The sequence below is a fragment of the Typopeltis vanoorti genome, chromosome 1 (assembly GCF_054136105.1).
Source record: "Typopeltis vanoorti isolate ZY-2024b chromosome 1, IOZ_Tvanoo_1.0, whole genome shotgun sequence".
Classification (NCBI taxonomy): domain Eukaryota; kingdom Metazoa; phylum Arthropoda; class Arachnida; order Uropygi; family Thelyphonidae; genus Typopeltis; species Typopeltis vanoorti.
In genome coordinates this window covers 150011566-150024720 of record NC_143549.1, presented here as the reverse complement: position 1 = coordinate 150024720, position 13155 = coordinate 150011566, and the positions used below count along the sequence as shown (strand labels likewise).

General features: G+C 39.2%; 1 protein-coding gene across 2 annotated transcripts in view; it reads right to left on the bottom strand.

Annotated features, from left to right (window-relative positions):
• LOC150110535 (ADP-ribosylhydrolase ARH3-like) overlaps positions 1-13155 on the bottom strand; it is a 164820-nt gene that overhangs the window by 97200 nt on the left and 54465 nt on the right. For both annotated transcript variants that reach the window (XM_090394618.1, XM_090394624.1), the window contains exon 4: positions 3638-3822. In XM_090394618.1, the coding sequence (XP_090250744.1) occupies positions 3638-3822 (185 nt within the window). The remainder of the gene's footprint in view (positions 1-3637; positions 3823-13155) is intronic.

The following is a 13155-nucleotide window of genomic DNA, read 5'->3' as shown; positions in this document are numbered from 1 at the left end:
GATCCATTCAACATGATGTGATCATCTTTGTTCCCACATTAACATGCATCAAAGGTGTTTGGGCACATACTTTCTCTAATTATTTGTTTTTATGATTTTGTACTTCCAATCGCTCACTGAATAACATTTTTTTGAAACACCTAACTCCAAGCTATTCAAGTACAATCCATCAGTCATATATATCTTTTTTGTCTATCAAATTCACTCTACCCAGCTACAAACTGCATTTCATTACTTAGACCAGGAGTCAGCAAAGTGGTCGATGTGACTATCCAAGGGGTCAATGAATGTCTAGGGTTCAATAAACACCTAAAATAATTTTGAGTACCACCTAGTAAACATGAAACACCAACTGGTAATCGGCTGAGCCAACAAAGGAGAAGCGCACGCTCTCCCCAATGAAGACATCTAGAACAGAAAAAATCAGAGCTAGTGCGCATTTATAGCCCATAGCTATCAGAGTGGTGTTCAGTGATCTGATAACTTTGAATTTACTGTGTAATTTTTTTAAAGTTTAGTGCCCATAATGGCAGCCCCTGATAGTAAGGAGAAGTGCCGATGGTATTCGCAAGAGTATTTAAAATTTGGATTTATACCATCACTTACCAATGAAACAATGCCTATGTGCTTATTATGTGAAAAGACTTTCAGTAATGATGCCATAAAGCCTTCAAAGATGAAAGACCATCTTGAAAGGGTTCACTCTGATAAGAAAAACAAATATATTAATTTTCTTAAGGCACTGAAAGAAAAGATCATAAAATGACCACATTTAAAGACATTTTTAAAAGCACCTGCCAGTGGAGATTATGAAGGAGGACTGAAGGCATCATACAGTTCTCTTAAAATAGCAAAGAAAGGAAAACCACATACCATTGGTGAAAAGTTCATCATACCAGCCATTAAAGATGTGATTGAAACTGTTATGAAGAAAGAGTCTCAACCTGTTTTAAAATGCATACCTTTAAGTGTAAGGACAGTGAACTGGTGTATTGATGAGATTGCCAATGATGTGGAGAAAAGTTTGGGGTCAGAGCTTCAACATCGCAAGTTTTCCATCCAACTCAATGAGTCAACATTCGATAGTTCAAATATTCTCATGAGATATAATAGTCAAATCCTAAAGTGCATTGTTGATGAGTTTTTGTTTGCCAACTACCTTAAAGCTGATGCAAAAGGTGAGACAATTCTGAGATACCTAGAGGATTATTTGAATAAACTTAATTTTCCTCTGAAAATATTACTGCAATGGCTGGCTGTTACAAAGGATTTGCATCCATCTCAAGAAAAAGGTTCCCGATGGGTGTACTGTTCACTGTGTATTACACAGTAACCATCTTGAATAGTGAATTTAAGTGGCGAACTGCCTTAAAAGTGTGTATCAGGTCAGTGAATACAATTAAAGCACATCCTCTGAATTCGCAACCGTTTGTAATTTTGTTAAAAAAAATGATGAAAATTTAAACAACTTCTTTTACACACGGAAGTAAGGTATTTGTCAAGAGGTTATTCCTTGCAAAGACTTGTATGACTCCACTGTTGAGTTTCTCATGGATGTGGACCAATCACTATGCGATGAGTTAAAAAAGTGTAGAAATCATCTTTTCTATTTGGCAGACCTATATTCAAATTTTAAAGAAATAGAGAAACGTCTGCAAGGTAAAGATGTTACATTTATTCAAGCCCGAACAATCCTAATAGGCTTACAAGCTAAAATAGGCCTATAATAAATTTAGTTTAATCCTTTATCCAAGTGTGAGCAAACAAAGTTTGCGCCTGAAAGTATCTTCAGGACTGGGTTAAGGTGGTACACACCAGGGCAACTCGTTGCAACACTTGGATAAAGTGTGAGCAACTCGTTGCTCACACTTGGATAAAGGATTAAACTAAATTTATTATACTCTAACCAAGTGGAAAATAAACTTTCAACATCTAAAATAGGCCTATTTAAATCTATATTGGCACGTAAAGATTACAGCTATTTTTCACACTTACAGCAACTGGAAAATGGAGAAGAGGGAAAATTTTCAGACTGTGACCTAGAGATGTACGTAAATCACCTAGAAAAATTAAAGGAAGACTATAAAGTACATTTTGAGTACTTGGAGAAAATGCACATACCTGACTGGATTGTTACACTGTTTGATTTGGAAACAGAAAATGCAGACATTGAATTTGACTTACAAGACAAGCTCGTTGATACATGTATAGATCTCAAAGATAAATCCTTGTTTAAAAACAAAAGCCTCAGTGACTATTGGAGCAATGTAAATACTAATAATAAATATCCCAAGCTTAGTGCAGCAGTTGAACCCTTTTTACTTACATTCCCAAGTTCATACATGGTTGAAACAGGTTTTAGCCATGCAAATTTACTTTTAATGAAGGAGAGGAATAGAATGAACCTGGAAGAGTGTGGTGTGGCTTAAGGCTAAAACACCAATATCCAACCAAATATTAATGCAATGCCTGCTATTCATCAAATACATCCTTCTCATTAACCATTCCAAGTAAATCAATGAAATGTAAGTAAATTTTTAATGTTCTTTATAAATTTCTTTAAGTATTTTCTATAAATATTTCTTATCAAGAAACAGTAATGAAGTAAAAGGGTTAAGGAATTATTTTTAAATTGAGAAATTTATTACTGGTAACATTTATTCATTTATTTAACATGATGGGGGAGGTCAATGAGGGATCAAGGATTCCATGAAGAGGTCAATGGTCTAAAAAGTTTATCGACCCCTGTTCTAGGCATAACCTGTACATTGAGTTATTTGAAATCATAGTCCTTCTTCACAATTCATTCCTACCATACTATGACAAACAGACTTACATTCTCTCTTGTTTGCTCTTCTTTTTCACTCTTCAAGTAACTTATTAGTATCTTCTCTTATTCTACACCAGTCACTTTAAATCATTTGCACCTGAAAAAAAAATAATCCATTCTTAACTCTTTAATTTCGAATCATTGCATTTTAATAATCTCAAATATTAAGGACTAACATCCTTAATATTTGCACCACAAAAGTATGCCTTCATCACCACTTCATCAAGTATACTTCTTTTGACTTCTCTCTCTCTCTCTCTCTCTCTCCCTTCTTTTCTCTCCTGTCTCTCCCTTTTTCAACTTTCTTGCACCACTCACCAGATGTTTCTCCTTGCTCAAACTCATGCTGTCTAGACAATGAATAAGCAGCAAGTTATTTCTTCCATTATGACTACCTCTTCATTCTCCTAAGCTTTCATCACTTTGATGTTATCATTTGTAATTTGTTCACCAATGCTCATTCCCATTTACATTCTCTATGGCACTCACATTTTCATCAAAAGTCACCACTCTGCTATCTTGCTTATTAAACAACTCACACTTCTGCCACTCACTTGCAAAACATCTATCGTTTTCACTTTCCATCCACAAATTTTAATCCTCAGTAATGAATACATTGCATCTTGCAAAATCCATCATGTTAAATTCTTCACAATGGCAGTCAAGATATCACTATGGGACTGTGTAGTGAATTGCTTATTACTACATATTGTTTGAACAATATGCAGTAATAAGTGATTCACTAAATAATCAAACACACTCGTTGAAACAAAGAAAAAAATACTGCAATGATAAAAAAAAAATTACCTTTCTTTTAATGTAGATTTCTCCACATGTTCCATTTTGTTAATTAAGTTATCTAAAAACTTAATTGGATCTAGCTGTGTTCCTGAATCCATATGAAGGGCTTCATTCACAGCAAGACATTGAAGTATAGCACCATTGTAGCCATCTTTGTGAGAATGTGTAATCTTGGCACTTTTCTCAGCTATCTGGTAAGTGTTAAAAATAATCAAAATGCATTGATTATTTAAAAAAAAAAAGGTTTCAACTAACAAGAGCTAAACTATCAATGATATTTACTTCTGGCCATATCTATGTGGTATGACTTTAAAAAAAAAAAAAAATTAATGTTTTATTGTACTTTACATAGCCAGCCAGGCTGGCCAAGTGGTTAGCATATCACAAACATCCATGCCCACGGCGGGATTCGAACCCGCAGCCAAAAGGCTGCAGGTTCGAATCCTGCCATGGGCATGGATGTTTGTGATTGTCTGTGGAAATACTAGTGTTGGTGGTCGACAATAGATGCCGTTGGTGTGGTAGCGGCCAGTTGATGGTCGTGAGTGTCTGGAGACAGAGTTGTAGAGTAGATGCCCTCCCTCGATGAGTCTTTGGACTCCCTGGAGGTGACTAATAATAATAATAATATGAAATAAGATCAATAATGATATTTAATTTAAAGAGGTTATCATAAATTAAGGAACAAAGAGAAAAATCATAACACAAAAACTGTATAATGAATTTTTATGCAATCTGGTGAAAAGCAGTAGGATATGAGATGTTAAAGAAACTCCTGCAAAAACTGAAAATAACTAGTCTAATTTAATTCAGTAACAAATAGACAGATGAAGACAGGTACATGAAAATCCAAAACAAGAGGTAAAAATGAGATTGTCAAAGTACCTCAATACGGAATGTGGGTCACCACTCACAATGATATTTCATACTGAATGCGTAGGTTTCTATGATTCAGCAGTTCTGTAGACAGTTTCCGGTATTGAGACAACATGTTTAAAGATATTAATTATCTTTAAACATATCGCTAATCGTTAATTGAGTATAATAAAATATAACCCTACAAGTTTTGTAAGTCGTTAGACTTACATCATCAGTGCTATTAGTAAATTGTGCAGAAAAAAGACTAAAATCAATTAATTACACATAAATAAATAACCAGAATAAAAGCATTAAACTGATTACTGTATATGTATTGGAACAATGTTAGCTGCTGTCACGTTCTGTAGCATCATGTGTGTCGTGTGTCAAAAAATATGTCATAAAATACAATAAATACATATCTTCTTCTTCTACAGCTTCTCCCACTTAAGTGGGGTCACTGCTTGTTATGAGTCTCCTCCACACCTTCCTGTCTTGGGCTGTCACCACATCCAAGTTCTTCATCTTCAAGTCTCTTCTACCAGCTCCCTCCATCTCTTCTTTGGCCGCCCACGCTTCCGCCTTCCTTGCACATCCATCTGCATGACCCTTCTTCACACATATTCGTCCTCCCTCCTCATCACATGACCAAACCCTCTCAACCTTGCCTCCTGTATTTTCGCTCCTAAGTTCGTAACTTTCACTGTTCCCCTGACATAGTCATTTCTCAGATGATCCTTTCTGGTCACACCGTACATCCACCTAAGCATTCTCATCTCTGCTACTTCCATCCTGCTGATGTTATTTTTCCTCAGGGCCACAGTTTCTACAGCATATGTCATAGCTGGCCTCACTACTGTCCTATAAATTTTGCCTTTCAGATTGATCGGCACCCTCTTATCGCATAACACTCCAGCCATCTCCTTCCAGTTCCTCCAACCCACTTGTATCCTGCATCCCACTTCCTTCTCAGCTCCTCCATCTTCTTCCACTGTTGAACCTAATCTAAAGTCTCTCACCTTCCTGATGACATTTCCTTCCAGCTCCAGATCTGTCTCCTGGCCACTGCCCACTGCGCAACACATATACTCTGTCTTACTTCTGCTCAGTCTCATACCTCTCTCTTCCAGTACTTTTCTCCATCTTTCCAGTTTAGTTTCCGCTTCTTCTCTTGAATCTACACACAGCAAGATATCATCTGCATACAACATTGTCCAAGGTGCATCTTCTCTCACCTCCTCTGTTACCACCTCCATCACAATATTAAACAGAAACGGACTTAATGCTGACCCTTGATGCAAGCCAACTGTTACTTGAAAACTTTCTGTCTGTCCCAAACAGGTCAGAACATTTGTCTTCAAATTTCTGTACATTTCCTGCACCAACCTGACATATTTCTTTGACACCTTCTTCTCCCTCAGACACCTCCAGACTTCTTGCCTTGGCACTCTATCGTATGCTTTCTCCAGATCAATAAATACCAGATGTAGCTCCCTTTGTTTCTCTCGATATTTTTCCATCATCTGTCGTAACCCAAAGATAGCATCTGTTGTTGATCTACCAGGCATGAAGCCAAATTGTTCCTTTGCAATCTCCACCTCCTCCCTCAATCTACCATCAAGAACCCTTTCTAGGATCTTCATTGTGTGGGACATCAACTTTATTCCTCTGTAATTTTTACTTGGGGGGGGGGGGGGGTGGGGGGGGGGGGGGGTGGGGGGGGGGGGGGGTGGGGGGGGGGGGGGGTGGGGGGGGGGGGGGGTGGGGGGGGGGGGGGGTGGGGGGGGGGGGGGGTGGGGGGGGGGGGGGGTGGGGGGGGGGGGGGGTGGGGGGGGGGGGGGGTGGGGGGGGGGGGGGGTGGGGGGGGGGGGGGGTGGGGGGGGGGGGGGGTGGGGGGGGGGGGGGGTGGGGGGGGGGGGGGGTGGGGGGGGGGGGGGGTGGGGGGGGGGGGGGGTGGGGGGGGGGGGGGGTGGGGGGGGGGGGGGGTGGGGGGGGGGGGGGGTGGGGGGGGGGGGGGGTGGGGGGGGGGGGGGGTGGGGGGGGGGGGGGGTGGGGGGGGGGGGGGGTGGGGGGGGGGGGGGGTGGGGGGGGGGGGGGGTGGGGGGGGGGGGGGGTGGGGGGGGGGGGGGGTGGGGGGGGGGGGGGGTGGGGGGGGGGGGGGGTGGGGGGGGGGGGGGGTGGGAGCTCCATATAGTCAACTTCCACTTTGCATCTAAAGGACTGTAATCTTTTGGACATTCTGTCTACGTCTAAAGAGCAAGTGACACCCTGAGCTTAAGCTGAGCTGGGAACCAAGGCTTCGGACTGTTTAGGTTAGAAGAAACATTGTTATCATTGTAGTAAATTTGAATTTAAATACTAACTGAATTTTGGGGGAGGATAAAGCCTGAATATAAGAGAGAATATTGTCTCGTGAATTTTGCAAGACGGAGTATGTCTGATATGCTTCACACTAGGAATGTAGAATATATCTATGTATACGCGTTATTCCTATGTATATGAACTAAGCAACTCAGTAGAAATTAACCGAGCCTGAACGTAGTTATACAAAGAAGAGTATGAGATTGATAGTATAAGATTTTAGAGTAAAGCTTTTGGATACATTAACTTAAAAAGGGGGGGGGGGGGGTCTTTAGAATTGAAATTTCTAACTGAAGTGGGAATCCATTAGCAATTAAGAAAGGGGGACCACGACTGCAAACCACTTGATCCCTATATTGTTTCTTAGTAGTTTTAAATTGTGTCTCAGACTTCAGTTGCCAGCTGGCACAGTCAACTTAAAGAATATAAATTTGTCGGCAACAGAAGAGCTGAAAATAAATAAGATAAGTGAATAATATATATAATAGTATATCTAATAATAACAGGGCAGTACCCAACATAACAATGTATACTTACATAGTTTTATATATATATATATATATATATATATATATATATATATATATAAACATGCTGCTCTCCAGCCCATTTAATTTTGTAACCTAATAGATAATAATAATAATAATAGGACTCTAAGCTTTGATGTAGTAAAGTGTGTTTTTTTCCCACCAGAGGTCAGGCCTATAATTGTTGTAACAGTTGGTCAGTAACTTTAGCAAACAATGTAGATTGTAGTGCAGCTTGTTTCTTTGTATATGTGTATGCTCCAGATGATGACCTTGATATGAAGGGCAAAATGTCGACTGTTCATTTTAGTTTATATTATGCTAAAGTTTTGCTCTAACATGGTAGTTGTTTCCATAATTTTTCATAATGTAACCTGTTGAGACCTATCAGACAGCCAATCTCCAATCCAATGCACTAATCTACTATTCAACCACATCTGTTCCAATTTAACTAATAGTTTGTCATGTGATAATTATATTATTATTATTATTTGAGACTTCCAGGGAGTCAAGGACTCATCGAGGAAGACTATAAATCACCCAAACCAGCTGTCATATCTTCGCTTAAATTCATTTACACTAGATACGCTCACTACCCCTACAGACAAACTATTCCACTCACTCACTCACTGCTCTCTGGGATAAAAACTTAGCTTTTAACCTTTTCTTGACTGCAAATAAATTTAACTTCCATGGATGCCCCACTGTTCACTCCCCACCTTCCATATAATGAAAAATTTCATCAGATGATATCCTCTAACACCCATTCAAAAGTTTATAGACCTCTATTATATTACACCTCTTTCTCCTGTTAACCAGAGTCTGCAATCCACATACTTGCAATCTGTCCTCATAATCTAAATCCCATAATCCGGATATAATCTTTGTAACTCTTCTTTGCATCCCTTCCACAGCTTCTTTATCCCCTTGGAACCTGGGAGACCAAATCTGTACACAATAATCCAAGAGGCAATGGATTTTGGTTTGGTGGATAGGAAAAAAAAAACATATGACAGCTGTTGCAAAATGACTTCCTTATCTTTATATGTCAAGGTTTGCTTCAACATTGCAATTATCCTCTGAGTTGTATTTGCAACTTTTGCTATGTGACCTTTGAACAGCTGTCATATGTTTTTTTTCCCTATCCACCAAACCAAGATCCATTGCCTCTTCAGTTTCTAATCACACCAAAGTGCATAACTTTACACTTACTAACATTAAACTGATAGCCATTTTTGTTTGCCCAAATTTCCAGTCGATTCAAATCATTTTGCAAGTGCTGAATAGCAGTAGCATCCCTGATTGCCTGCCTATCTTTGCATCATCAGCAAACAATTACACATCTGATGTTAGCCCCTGTTATTAATGTACAGATTGAACAATAATTGCCCAAACACTGAACCCTGAGGTACCCCACTGGTCACCTTAAACTTGGCAGATTCACACCCACTGAATACAACTTTTTGATATCTAACTAGCAACTATTCCCTGATCCAAGTCAAGAGTTTATATTCCAATCCCATATTCTCCAGTTTATGTAACAGCTTTTCGTGTCGTATCCTATCAAATGCCTTAAAAAATCCAACATTATCATAGTATATCCATTCCCTTTATCCAACTCAGCCGTCTTCCTTTAGTAAACCCATGCTGCTCATTACAGAGTATAGCTATTTGTCTACCCATTTCTGTATGAGAGTTCTTACCAACTTCTCTAAAATCTTCACTATCACACCAGAGATACTGATGGGTCGGTAGTTAAGATATATCAGCTTTTGGACCACCCTTGTACAATGGAACTATCATACATTCCTTCCATTCCTGAGCTGAGACTCAAATTATACAAACATGTGAAAGGCCTAGCCAATTCAGCTAGGCCTTTCAATTGGGCTCATATTCCATCTGTCCCTATAGCTAAATTCTTATCCAAGTTATGCAACAGTTCTTCAACCTCATTTTCATGAACTTCTAACTCTTCATCCAATATAGCAGTAGCACTATGCACATGTTAAATACACCTGGTTGATATATCTTAGCAAAGTGAGCACTGAACAATCTCATTAGCTTCCAACACTCGAGTACCATCTGCATTCAATAAAGTTATTCTTTCTTTTGCTTGTGGCATAACAATAAAATTCTTTTGGATTGCCTTTAGCTTGAATGGCCAATTTCTTTTCATACTTTGATTTAGCTTTCTGCCCAATACTCTTTACTTTCTGGCTTGAGCTTTATATATTTCATAACTCCTCTCACTGTTTTTCTCACAATATTCTTTCCACATCATCTTCTTCTTGTGGATCTCTTGCTTAATAATGATGCACATCCATTTCACTCCCAACTTATCTATTCTTCAAACACTAAAGATACATTCAAATACTCCCTCATTTAAGCACTTTTTCAAAGATTTCCTTGCACTGCTGACATTTTTTCCAATTCAGTAACTGATACCATGGGACCAAAGATAGTATTCTCCTAAGTCGATCATAATTTCAAGCTTTGTAGTTCAGCATATAACCTGTTTTAATTGGAGCATCGATACAATTAGATACTTCCCAAGAAATCACAGCATGATCCCTGTCACCAATCGGTGATAAAATAGCCATATTCTTAACAGAGACCCCCCCCCCTTTCTGACACTATGAGCAAACCCAACATTCTTTGACACCGAGTTCCCTTCTTTCACATGCATTAGGTCTCATATCAGGAAGTAATTTCTTCCTATATTTCGTCTCAGTCACTGAGACATCTTCAGGGATTACAAAAAAACTAATGTAACATATACACAAATACCACACAATACTAAGCTAACTACGTGGGTGACTCTAAAGTCCTATTTAGATGGTGCGCCCTCTATAGGCGATTGTAGGTGGCCTAGAATGTAAGGTGGGATTTCTGATGATTATTGTTTCCCAAATCTTCAGATGTTTAATGCAACCATACTTATTTGATTTGGTTGATTTCTGAGAGCTACTGCAGATTCGAAAAATAGTCTCTCTTTTTTGAATTATTGTGGTAGAGCATGGTGGTTTTTTTTTCCAAGAGATCCTGTAGGGTGTATCCAAGACGTGGTCAGTCAGGTCTGACTGACCATAGTCGTGGTTGCAGACAAATGACTTGTGTACTTCTAAGCTGATGGTTGCTGATCTACCAGTCTGTCCAAAGTATGTCAACTTAAAGGAACAGGGTACTTTATAAACTCCAGGCACCGAGAGAGAGGAGGGAGCTCATCTTTTGTAGAATGGATATGGGAAGCCAGTTTGCAGTGGGGCTTAAATGCTGTGCGAAGGTTGTACTTTTTTAGTCTTGGCTATTTTTTCTGATGTGCCACGGATGTAGGGTATGGTGATGGCATTTCTCAACTCTTTCTGATGAGATGACCGGGGAATTGGGGAGGAACTGATTATTTTTTTAATCCTATAATTGCTGTAACCATTGGAGAAGAAGGTGTTGTATATGTGGTTGAGTTCAGTTGAAAGGAACAAAGATTGTGGGCTCTCTTGGTTAGAGTTTTAATAATGCCATATTGTTGAGCGGGGTGGTGGTGGGAGAGTTTGTGAATGTATCTGTCTATGTGCATAGGCTTTCTATATACAGTGAAGGAAAGTGTACCATTAGGAAGGCATGTAATTAAGGTGTCTAAGGAAGGGTAAACTATTGTTATTTTCTTTTTCCATTGTAAACTGGATTCTTGGATTTAAGCTGTTGAGGTGATGACTGAAGAAGAGTCTAATGTGTCTGGGCCATGAGGCCAAATAGAGAACACATCATCTACTTATCTTAGCCAGATAGAAGGTTTGAGAAGGGGCTGAGTCTATGGCTTGTTTTTCAAAATTTTATAAAATTGGCAAGCGGGGGGGGACCCTTGGTGGTTCCCTCTATCTGTTTGTAAACTTTGTTCTTCCAAGAAAAATAACCAGAATTGATGGCAAAGGAAAAGAGATCTAAGATGTCAGAAGGAAAAACATTTTCTAAGAATCTTGGTTCCTGTTAAGGTTATCTGTAGTGCATGCAACTGTGGCTGCTTCTTTAAACATTCGAGAGTGGCAGTCTTCTTCTTCTATGTAAGGAGTATAAGTTTTGTCCCACTCAATGATATGGTTTGTTATGGAGAAATGTGATGACAGGCCTGATATGTCTTGTCTGTTGTTTTTAACATAACCAATGTGTTCCTTCTGTCTAATCTCAAGGCTTCTCGAAATCTGGCCGATGTAACTTGAACCACACGAGCATGGGATATTATAGACTCCAGCATACTACTTATAGAAAGGATGGGTATCTTTTGGAGATCGTAGTAGTTTACAAATTGTTTCTATAGATTTGAATGTCACTCTTCTTTTGTGTAGTTTGAGGAGATTAGCGAGCTAGTTAGAGATACTGCTCACATACAGAATGGCGATTGTTGTAATATATCGAGTGTCTTCTCGTTCTCTTTGTGGTGGCTCAGAGAAAAGGATTTTGTTGACGAGTCTTCGTGGGTAGCCATTCAAATTATTGCCTAAATTCAAACTATTTTTCTTGGAAGAAAACTATTTACCAACAATTAACTGGCCTGGCAATGGGTAGCCCCCTTTCACCTTCTTGTGCTGACCTATTTATGGAGGATCGCGAAAATAAAATTCTATCTCAAATTTTCTAAGAATGTTAAGATATCAATTAACGGAATATTGGTAAACAGTGAGATGTCAAAAGCTTACCAATATGTCTGTGTTATTTCAAGTTAGATTTTCTATTAGAGTTTTAAAATGGGTAGAGTTTTTTATATAGGATGTGGTAAGTCCAGTGAGGGGGGGGGGGGGGTGTCAGAGAGTTAGCCAGCTTTTTTGACAGTTTGTAGCAAGGTGTGTTAGTGGCATCTGCTATAGATCTTGGGGGGGGGGGGGGATTAGGTTTGTGGATTTTTGGTAAGTGTATATTCGTGGGGGACAGGAATAGAAAAAGGTTTGAGTTTCTTCGTAATGTCTGGAGGCCAGGAAGATACTTTTTTAAATATAAATAGCCTTTTTTTAATAGCCAAGACTTTAAAAAAAGTACAACCTTCACATAGCATTTAAGCCCCACCACAAATTGGCTACCCTTATCCATTCTACAAAAGATCAGCTCCCTCCTCTCTCTCAGTGCCTGGAGTGTATAAAGTACCCTGTTCCTGTAAGCTGGTGTACTTTGAACAGACAGGTAGATCAGCAACCATCTGCATAGAACAAAGTCAAAAGAAAAACTCTTCCAACATCTTTCTCTAATCCAGAGTGATTTAATAATAAGGTGTGACACCTTTTGGCAACTCGCATATGGAAATATGAGTTCTGCATTGCTTCAACCTTGGTATCACTTCTGGGTCTGGCTCTCACTGAAGAGACCTCAATACAGGTTGAAACTGGTCTGGGTAGTGACCCTTCCCATAATGCATAGCATTATACATGTCTGCAAGGAGATGTGCTTTGCATTATGGGATACTAAGGAAAGTGATGTGAACTCAGTCCACCTTTGCAACGAGTTGCCCCAGTCCTGAGGATATTTCAGGTGCAAACTTTGTTTGCTTACACTCGGATAAAAGATTAAACTAAATATATAAAACACAAGTCATACATCTGTAACAACGACTATGGTCAGTCAAGCCTGGCTGACCATTGTCTTGGATACAACCCACAGGATCTCTTAGAAAAAAACACCATGCTCCACCACAATAAATTCAAAAAGTAAATTCATTAGCAGCTCTCAGAAATCAACCAAATCTAAATAAATACAGTTGCATTAAACATCTGAAGATTTGGGAAACATTAATCA